General features: G+C 34.9%; 1 protein-coding gene across 9 annotated transcripts in view; it reads right to left on the bottom strand.

Annotated features, from left to right (window-relative positions):
- LOC108747664 (disks large homolog 4) overlaps window positions 1-9,784 on the bottom strand; it is a 333,352-nt gene extending 323,568 nt beyond the window's left edge. For 4 of the 9 annotated variants that reach the window (XM_018485273.1, XM_018485276.1, XM_018485275.1 and 1 more), the window contains exon 1: window positions 9,105-9,781. In XM_018485273.1, coding sequence (XP_018340775.1) covers window positions 9,105-9,525 — 421 coding nt within the window. In that variant the 5' untranslated portion in view covers window positions 9,526-9,781. Of the gene's footprint in view, window positions 1-9,104 lie in introns of all 9 variants that reach the window. The other 5 variants (XM_018485270.1, XM_018485272.1, XM_018485269.1 and 2 more) reach the window with 4 other exon arrangements.
- Between the last annotated feature and the right edge of the window lie 1,223 nt (window positions 9,785-11,007).

Here is an 11,007-nt window from a genome sequence, read left to right as displayed (position 1 = left end):
ATAAACTTAAAAAATGTGATAAGCTTTTAAAAGTAGAGATTTCAAGCTTTAAAACCCTTTTTTTAAATTTGAATTTCATTCATTATTGACGAAGATATTGTATATACAACTTTGAGCTAAAAAATACGCGATGACTTTTTACTCAACCTAATAAAACGCGAGAGAATGAATGTTACTTCATGCGCCTTTGTTTAAACTTGTACATACTATAATACAGTATCTTTTTTGAATCTGAAATATTATCTTTGTTTTCAAGTTAAGAGGAGAAGAGCACAGAGCGATGAAGCATTTCTTCTTCAAGTAATAGAGCGAGAACGATACAATCTGTACCATTTTCGAAAAATTGAATTGTTCCTTTCGTATTCAACTGGTTAGTAAGATTAGTTTGTCAAAACTCTCTACATCTAGGAAAGTAACCATTAAATTGTATGACGTTCGTGTATGTTTATACATTGCTAAACGCAATAAGCTTGGAATCATGGCGAATAATTATTGCTCAAACTATTATACTCATGACCTTCATATGAAAACGCCAGTATCTTCATTAGCACTAATTATCCATTCAGTCTGCGACGTCGTTCATGTGAGCGTAATATTACGCGAACAGACGCTAAAAGGCAAATTTAGTTGTATATACTCAAATTAATATGACATATCGAAATTGTTACGTGGGTGTGGATAATTAGCCGCATTCCATCTTGTTATATACATCTCTGTGAATTATTTCCGCAAAATTCATGTGATTTTGCATATATGTATGCGTTATTATATATGAAGTATAGTACACACCCATTGGACGTAGCTAAGAGAGGAAGAGGCAGGGGGAAATTGGTGCTCCTATTTTTAAATCTCACAGAACAAAATAATATTTAAAAAATTATAATAATATATGTTTAAATAAAAATTATATATACATTTATGAACTATATTCAATGAGTGTTCACAAGAAATTAATTTTGGAAAAGAAGAAAGAATTGGAGGTGATAATATTATAGAAAGATTTTCTGAGAATCAAAGACAGCTAGTGTTATAAATTTATTTTTCTAGTTCAAGAAATCAGTTTATTATTTTAAGAAAAAAATAAAGTAAATTAGTAAATATATTAAGTATATGTAATTCTGTGATTTTTTTTATCTGCTAGTAATCAATTAAAAATAATAATATACAACAAAACCAATTCATATCACTCAGCTATTTCCACCCTTCCTCCCGGGTCCAAAAGTCTTAATTCTAATTTGTCCCCGCCTCCCAAACAAAATCCTAGCTACATATACACTAGGCAACAAAATTAACGCAACACCTGTTCATTCTGCGAAAATAGGCAAATTTCAAGATAGAATAACTTCGTCAAAAATTGTCGTATCGAGATGTTTAAAAAAGCATTTTACAGGTAGAAACCTCTACTTTTCGGATCGCTACTTAAAAAACCGGTCTTATGGAGATTTCATGAAGTTACACAAACATAAATGAAGAAATATCAGACTTCCAAATTTTTTATGAAATTTGCGAAGCTCCACGGAGTGGAATAAAAATTGTATATAAATGCGATTTAAATCATTCGAAAGAGCGAATCTTTACCTTTAATTTGCTTTTTTATGAAGCTTCATACGATTTCTTTTCATCGAGTTATTCAATGTTGAAGCAAAAATGACCCTTTTGTTTCCTCCGTGGAACTCCGCAAATTTCATAAAAAATTTTGAAATCTGATATATCTTTATTTATGTTTGTGTAACTTCATAAAATCTCCATGACACTGTTTTTTAAAATCTGATCTGAAAAGTAGAGATTTCAATCTGTAAAATGCTTTTTTAAACATCCCGATACGACAATTTTTGACGAAGTTATTGTATCTTGAAATTTGCCTATTTTTGCAGAGTGAACAGGTGTTGCGTTAATTTTGTTGCCCAGTGTACATGCACTAATTTGTAACAAATAAAAGTCAAAATTTTCTAAAATATATTCTAAAATATTATGTTTTGTTTGAAGTTGTTATCAATAATATCTGCATTTAGAACAAAAAACAGTCGGCATACGAGAAGATTTGCGACAAAGGAAATTGTTCCTTATAATAGAGGTGGTCTTTGGAGGAGCGTGGAGCTTGTGCGATGTTCGACAAGACAGAATGAGTTTGTTCGCGAAAGTGACGGCAGCGTCGAACAAGCACCGCTAATTGCTTTGTAGAAAGGGGGAGAGAGAGAAAGGAAGAGAAAGGATGAAAGGGAGGGAGTAAGTTAATTGGTGCAGTTAGTTTAGTAAGGATCGAAACTTAGAAGTGAATATAGCTTACTGTGCGATGTGGTGAAATATAGGACTCCCCGCATCTCCTATCGTTTTTTATTGGTCATTAGATTCTTCCAACGCGCGGCTTTGAATCGATTTTTCCTTAACGAAAATTTTATCCAATTTATCCTTTACTTTCCCGATAAGCTTATATATCGAATCTATCAATCAGTATTTCCAAGCTTTGAGTTTCAGAAAACTTAAAATTAAAATCTTAATTGAGATAAATTTAGAATTAAATCCATAAATTTATTTTTAATTAATTCCAATTCTATTGAGAGATACGTTATGACCTTTCAATAATTTTATAAGAATTAAAGAAATTTTAATAAACAAATTTGGTGAAAGAAATGAAAGGTTGACAGGTATATTGTATATAAAATGCTCTACATATATAAAGAAAACTATACACGGTACTATACAATATTCATGTCCAACAATAGATATTAATGTTCAAAAAGCTTGTTTTTTGTGACGTATAAAAATATTTGTCGGAATAATTCAAAATTTATAAATAATAAATTATCCTTTGTATTACAGTAATAAAATTGTGATATTTTAATATAAGCTCCATTAAAAAGAGAGCATACTTTTCATTTTCATACTATGTATAGCGTAATTAAATGTGAATATAAGATTTAATTAATTTAATTAATTTCGAGAAATGACAGGAAAGGAGAGAGAAAAAAGAGGGAAGCAAATGGCTTTTTCTATGTAATTAAAAAATAATATCAACATAAAGTAATACCAACTTTAAACAAATGTAATTAGATTAATATGTGATGTATATATGTGTGATGTCCGCCGTCTTTATATTTCTCCATGATAATTTTAATTTTCAAAATGCAATTCTGAAATCTGTGAGACCTGATTGCAGAAATTTTTGCAGGAAATTTTATGAAGCGTCTGAATGAGACTAGTGAGAATTCTCGGATGTAAAATTATAACTTTTGAAGCAGGAGATCCTGCGCGGATAATCGATCGAAAGTAGTTCGCAAATTGCTTTTCTCGGCGAGCTTCTTTCGACCATTTAATCGTAACAGCAACGAATAATAGTCGCGTCTAATGTTTTCTAAAAGTTTTTAGAGAATGATTTTAGAAGTAATTCGGTCATGAAATTGTAGGAACATAGGAACAACTGTATTACTGTCAATTTAATGTTCGTACAAATGAAAGAACTAATTATACAAAAATATGATACACATATTTGTATACATAATATTTAAATAATTTATTCGAGATAGTTTACGCGTAGAAAAAGAAAATTTCAAAATTTCGCTGCTTGTAGAAAATGCAAAGAAATGTCTCGTCTATCATCAGATGATATAATTAACATTTTATTGCAAATTTACAAACAACGGAAAATAATATTTTCTTACTGACAATTATTTTATAAATCTTATCTTATAAAAACAGAATATCGTCTTTCCCCGCAGTATAGTATATGAAGAACTTTAAACATTTTGTCAGACTATACACACAAGATAGCGGTTAAAATTAAAACTGAGGCAAACGTTTGAAATCGGCGCAGCCTTTGTCCTTTGACTATGAAAGTACTGAAATAGCTTTTCCAGCTTTCCCAGCTTTTCCGGGTACCTCAATTACGTTTGTTGAATATCGTTTTCAACATGATTATTTACAAAAGATTATTTTTTTAGTAACAAATACTAATAAACATTTATAAACATATCAATTATGTTTCCAATTGCACTACCCTTTGATCATAATGTTTTAATTTTCTTTGTTAACTCATATGTTGTTTATTTCATTAATAATTGATTTTAGATCGAATCTATAATCGAATCAAAAGGATATTTAAATTTAAATCAACTTCTACGTCTTATAATGAATAGTATTAATGAATAGTAAAAAGTACATTATTATTTCGCAGATAATTGTGAAATTCCCTTTTAACATAACATGTCACGTACGTAGAACGCGGCTTCAGGAAGAGACTTTTTTAATTATACTCATTAGTACAGCATAGCGACAGACACTGGTTCACTTAACTACCTTTATTTTCACGAAATTACGGCACACACATACCAGATATATATATATATTCAAAATTATGAAAAGGCATACCTCTTTTGTCTGTCACAATCATTTAATGGCATCTAATTGGCTCGAATCTTTTTCAAGCAAAGTTTTGCTTCAGTATAAAGCTTCGAATAAAAAACAGTATCCGAATAAAAAACTTTCATCAAAGAAAAGGATTATATTAAGGCTTGATAGACGATTATTTTATTGCAGAGATATATTCAAGAAACTGAAGCCCTCCTCTGTTTTTCCCTTTATAATGCTTCGTTCCAATTACCATATTACAATTCCGCGTTCTGGGAGAAAGGTAATATACTCGACTCAAAGTACAATTGATTCCGAGGTATCACGTATCGTCTAAATTATTTTCAGTTAGAGAACCTTGTATCTCGGACGGAAAAATTGCATCCTGGGGTAGAACGCGCCGCTGTTATTATCACGAAAGTCCGAAACTTTTTTCCGATCTTCCTTCCTCTGTCTCCTACTTTCTCAACGTGTTCTTCCGCTCCATTTTATCTAACCCCTCTGTGTCCCTTCGGGACAGCTGCAGGCTGGATGGAAGATAATAAACTCGAAACAATACGGTGGCCACCGTTCCAACACAACACGAACATGCTTTCAGCTTTAAAGCGCGATATCGCTGAGTCACCGTTATACCGCGAGGAGAACTATTTCATAACTAGGTCGTACGTGATGCATATATGTATATGCACGTGAGCGTGTGGTGTCAGTGCGGTCACGGACTGATGTGAGACAAAGAGAGAAAGGAGACAATCCGGCAGACAAGAGGTTCTTTTCTCTCATCTGTCTATTCGGAAAAGCTTTGCAGATTTTAGTCACACACATCGCGGTGTAACTAACAGACACGCGAAAGTGAGCCTTTGTCGACACGACTGAGGTGATTATTCAAGAAAAATAAAAAATTTACTGAGCCTCTTTCCGACTCATTTGTTTTTAACTCTAGTAATATTCGAACCCTTCCTCTTAACTCTTATTGCAATCGCAATAACAAATAAAATTGCATTTACAATGTGAACAATGAAAAATACGTCTTTAATCGACTAAAATCAACACATCTAACACAGATTTAAATAAATTCTCAGTTAATACCTTCTTTAAATTCTTCCACAATATTAATTAATCTCTTACCGGCTAAATTGAACTGTAAAGATATAATTAACATTTCGATCGTGAATTCTGATATTTTAATCTGTAAGAAATAAGTAAAAGTAAAATACAATTCGATTACTATCCATTCGATGTAAAAATTTTCACAAATATGCAAGAATTTTCTCAGATTTTTATGCAGTTCGGAATACTATGTAAAAATCTGTACTGAAGTTCAAAGATTCAGATTGCTGAGAGAAAATGCAAAATTCCACATGGCTGACGGAGGGTTAAGTATTAACTGTCCTCAGTTCGTTTTACTGTGTATGCTCACGTAATAATCTACAGGAGTCTACATGAATAGACACAAATTAATCTTGTTATTGTAGACTAAAGTCGACTTTCACTTGAATACTAGTAGTAAGTAACTCTCGTCGCCGTCTGTTAATGTACGTACTTGAAAGACTAATGCTTGCTAAGCTTCAGCTGTGTGCTAAGAACGACTGTTACAATAATCCGACAATGACTCGCTCATCTGTTAAACTCCATCTTGCACGGTAACATGTGTTAGCGTCTCGTACGCTATCTCATAGCGTTTTCCAGTTCAAGACTGCCGTGATGAAAAGCGAGTTAACATTTACTATTCACGATCTGAATCTCTAAGATAAATAACAATCAGAAAGTTGCTGAAATTAAATAGCTATTACTTTAATCTGTAACGTGCATGAAATAAATTGAATATTATATTACAGAAAAAAACCTGTCATTTTTATTAGAAATAAATATAGTTACATAAACTTGTAAAAATAATTATAAAATGAGATAAAAATTTGTTTGACTGCTCAATAATATGTATATGTTCTCTCGGAATGATAATTTGAGATTTCATAAATCGAGATGCTTTTAAAAATTACTAAATACATTTTCTAACATTAGTAATTGTAACTGCATCTTTGAAGAATTTCGGATAAATTTCTTTCATGGAAATGATTGCCTATATCGAGATCATTTGAATATATACACTGGGTAACAAAATTAACGCAACACCTGTTTACTCTGCGAAAATAGGCAAATTTCAAGATACAATAACTTCGTCAAAAATTGTCATATCGGGATGTTTAAAAAAGCATTTTACAGGTAGAAACCTCTACTTTTCGGATCGCTACTTAAAAAAACGGTCTTATGGAGATTTCATGAAATTACACAAACATAAATGAAAATATATCAGACTTCCAAATTTTTTATGAAATTTGCGAAGCTTCACGGAGTGGAATAAAAATTGTATACAAATGCGATTTAAATCATTCGAAAGAGCGAATCTTTACCTTTGATTTATTTTTTTACAAAGCTCCGTGCGATTTTTTTTCATTGAGTTATCCAACGTTGAAGCAAAAATGGTCCTTTTGCTTCAACGTTGAATACCTCGATGAAAAAAAATTGTACGGAGCTTCTTAAAAAAGTAAATTAAAGGTAAAGATTCGCTCTTTCGAATGATGTAAGTCGCAGTTGTATACAATTTTTAGTTCACTCCGTGGAGCTTCGCAAATTTCATAAAAAATGTTGAGATCTGATATATCTTCATTTATATTTGTGTAACTTCATGAAATCTCTATGAGACCGGTTTTTTAAGTAGCGATCCGAAAAGTAGAGATTTCTACCTGTAAAATACTTTTTTAAACATCCCGATACGACAATTTTTGACGAAGTTATTGTATCTTGAAATTTGTCTATTTTTGCAGAGTGAACAGGTGTTGCGTTAATTTTGTTGCCCAGCGTATTACTGATTGTGAGTCATGTAATCAATCAAAAAACTTTCATATTTATTATATTTTTATAAGTTTACATATCAAGATATATATTCGTTTTTTACTACATATTTTTAAAAACCAAATGTGATGTTTAATTCATTTTATTTCGTCCACATTTATAATAAAGTCACAACTATTAATTTTAGATATTTCCCGATTGTCATTCCATACATCATCATTAGTTTGACACATCGAGGTTGATTTTTCAAGCTTTCGCGAACATTTAGACGAACGGGGAAAAGGCCTTGTGCTGCTCACGGGACAATAACAACGTCGCATAAAAGCCGCGTGTAACAAACTCCGCAACTCGCCATAATATAGTCGCGGCTCATGGCTGGCAGATGAAGGGCGTTGATAAATATCATACAGCAGTTCGTTGGCAGCTCCCTTTATGCGCGAATCGCACCACAAACGGAAGTTCCATTTGATTTTCCAACAGACATTATCGTGCGGCGCGCGTCGATCGGACTGTACTACTTTTTATAAATCTTTTTTATTATCCGCACAATACTGCTCTGAAATGCACGAGCGCGCCTCATCCATCACTGTCTCATCGATAATATTTCCTAACGAGCGAGCGCTCCACGTTTTGGCTGCATCACGACACGTACTCGACAAAGTTTTCTTATGCTCTTGCAATATGCCGGGGCCGCATTACCGTAGCAAGATCGAAAAACGGAAGTGCAAGAACTTTTTGAATTTATGGCGGAGAAGCGACTGGAATCGAAGTAGGTCATGTTTCAGGATAGTCCGTGAGAAAGGAGAATAAACGAAACAAGTTACTTGTGTACTCGACGTGTTATGACAATTGTATGTCGATAATTTCCGTCATACGTTACACTGCGACGTGTTTTGCATTTACCAGCACTCTGCGTATCAGCAACGTTTAGTCGTATTTCAAGTTATCGAGAATGCAAGGGAGTCAGATTTCTTTCTTTCGAAACGATTTCTCTTATTATCGCGCGTTGGTGTTTTAGCGATAAGAACAATAGAAGTCACGCACCGTCTGCTATATTCCGTACAATTCCTGTAAAAGTTTCATGTCTTTGCTTCCATTCCCTATGGGGCACGAAACTTTTCCAAGAAACTTACTACTTCGAGTAGTTGAGAGACTTTCAAAAAGCGCGTATTAACAAAAAATGAGCATAATGCGCACGGTATGCGGTTGATAGTTTGAAGTAAAAGGATTAAAATTCTTTGTCTCAAACAATGCAAAATTTACAGTAAGTCAAGTATCAGCCTTACTCAAAGCTAATAAAAGATATCGCCCTGAATCTATCATGAATCCATAGAGGGCACCTTTATTCTTGATGCACTATCAAGGAAGATTCAGTTGTCATTGAACTTTCTTAAGAGAATCACATTAAGCGCCATGAGTACCAAATACGCATCATGCTATGAAGCGTGTTCCTCACGTTGTGTTTCTCTGCACTTACCCCGAAAGGTCCAAAAATGTCAGCCGTCAACAATTAGCGGCTGCTAAATATATGAAAAAGTCGAAATCATTCGTACAGAAGTGAGTGCAGCGATATAATGTGGCAAAAAATGTCGATGATTTACCGGAACGTGGCTCGAATATGCAAAGTGGACAAAAAAAGACGATAAAAAAATAGTGAATCTGTTTTCGCGGAATCCTGGCTTAACACTGCATCAAGGACAAGCAAAATCGAAGCAGGAAGGTTTAGATATATCGTATGAAACTATTCGAACTTATCTCAAGGCTAATAACATGAACTCGACCACGCTCTTACTTGACTTACTGTAATTCTACAAAATTTAATGATTTTCCGATATTAAAGAAGTACGTTATTTAACTGAAAAATTGGCCCGATCAAAGTGACTGATAAAGAGACATGAAAAACACTCTACCTTCTTTTGCCTGAACGTATCCGTGCACTTCGCAGTAACTTCCGGCCGGGCCAGCCGCTCCAGGAGTGTCCAACGTGAAGAGGGTATTGGCGGAAGAGCTGACGCCGTCATCGGACATCGTCTGCAGCAAGCTGGTAGCCTGCGACAGGGTGCGTTGCTGCTGGTGATGCGGGTGGTGATGATGATGGTGCTGCTGCTGTTGCTGCTGCTGCAACTGCATCTGCTGCTGATGCTGTTGTTGCTGCTGTGCGAGCATCTCCTCGTGCCGACATTTCGAGCAACGACGCATCTCAGAGCGGACGCGCAGCAGCCAAACCATGCCGAAAAGCGCCATAGCAACCTCGAGACCCGCTGACCTCGATGGGTGCTTCATGCTCGCGGGGTCAAGGTCATCGAGGCTCCGGGAGCCAGCGCGACACATATCACCGACTTCGGTGCGGATTTGTCCAGCTCTCTTTCTTTCTTTCTGCACCTTCTGCCCTCCCCCTCTCTTTAACGCGCACTCCTAATTTTATAGAATTGCGATTGTAATTAAACGAACATGGAATAATGAGTGCCGATGTCTTTCTTAAATCGCGTCATCGACATTACTCTTATGTTTCGATCTTGTGAATATTCTTCTCTTTCAATCTCGTGATATACAGATTTATTAGGCTCTCATTGGCAGTGGATCGTTATTCTCGAGAAATTAGAATTCAATTAGAATTAAATCAGAATCTGATCTAATTTCACAATCTGTTTGAAGACTAACCATTATCGCTTATTGGACTTTACTTACTGTAAAGTCCCTCTCAAAAGGGATCAGTGTTCACATTGGCAGCTTCCGATATTTGTTGCGTAGTATCCTCCTTCCCAACCTGATCTCAAAGTTCTTATCGCGATGTCGACGTTGCGACGCTACAGAGAAGTAATTTCACTCGTTCGTTACGAAATAGTCGGAATCAATGGACGATCTCGTTCACATCTCGTTGGCTTTATTTTTCGACGATTTCATCCGGTAGGAATTAAGATCTCTGTTCTGCAAATGTCTCGCCGGAGATAGAGACAGCTTGACGCTTCATATTTTTCGTGAACTTATTTTGATAAGCACGTCCCGCAATTTCGGACAAAGGATATTCAATAAAACGTGCGCGGCTAAATTACATCGATTCTTCTTTCTCCTACCGTTCTCATAAAGCTCGACTTATGGATGACCAAAAAATGAGCACATGATGAGCAAGGCACCGTTCTTTACGAAGACTGGTCGTTAAGTGTCTGAGCGATGGATTTGATATCGATAGATCAGAATTTTATGCTTTTATATGAAGGAACTATCTCTTACGTCATTTTATAAATTCTTCCAAATTTTTAAAGATTTAGAATCATTCAGTGATTTTAAAGATCTGCAAACAAAGCTAGTTCCTTCTGTTTAACCAATTCTTCTGTAAACTGAAATATTAACAACCCATGTTAAATACAAGCGTTTCTAATGGCGATTTATTTTATTCGTTCTTTGACAGACGCTTATTAATTAGGCAGTAGTTATCAGAAGGAAAATAGCTGGTAATCTCTTGATTAACAATCCGCTTTTCTTTCCAGCGGAGCGAGAATGAATTCTTCGAGCTTGAGGGTTCGTGTAAATATTAGAGCGAATCAACCAAGGCACCGGTTCTTTCAACGAAAAGAATAAAGATAATCGATACCGTCTTAATACGGAAGGAAGCTAAGCGATTGGTCCCGGGCGTACTTTGACGATAATGATACTTTTATAAAAGTACAAAAGACGTCCATCTCCGAATGATCGAGAACGCAGATCCTCCCATATTTCTCAGGAATTATTTCGTAATTACTGCCCGCTTCCAGATCGCGACTATGCCTTGCCTTTCCGATTTTCAGTGACCGAGTTCTGTCCCTAGATATCGTC

Source organism: Trachymyrmex septentrionalis, unplaced genomic scaffold (genome assembly GCF_001594115.1).
Source record: "Trachymyrmex septentrionalis isolate Tsep2-gDNA-1 unplaced genomic scaffold, Tsep1.0 scaffold20, whole genome shotgun sequence".
NCBI lineage: Eukaryota > Metazoa > Arthropoda > Insecta > Hymenoptera > Formicidae > Trachymyrmex > Trachymyrmex septentrionalis.
This window is presented reverse-complemented; position numbering and strand designations above follow the sequence as displayed.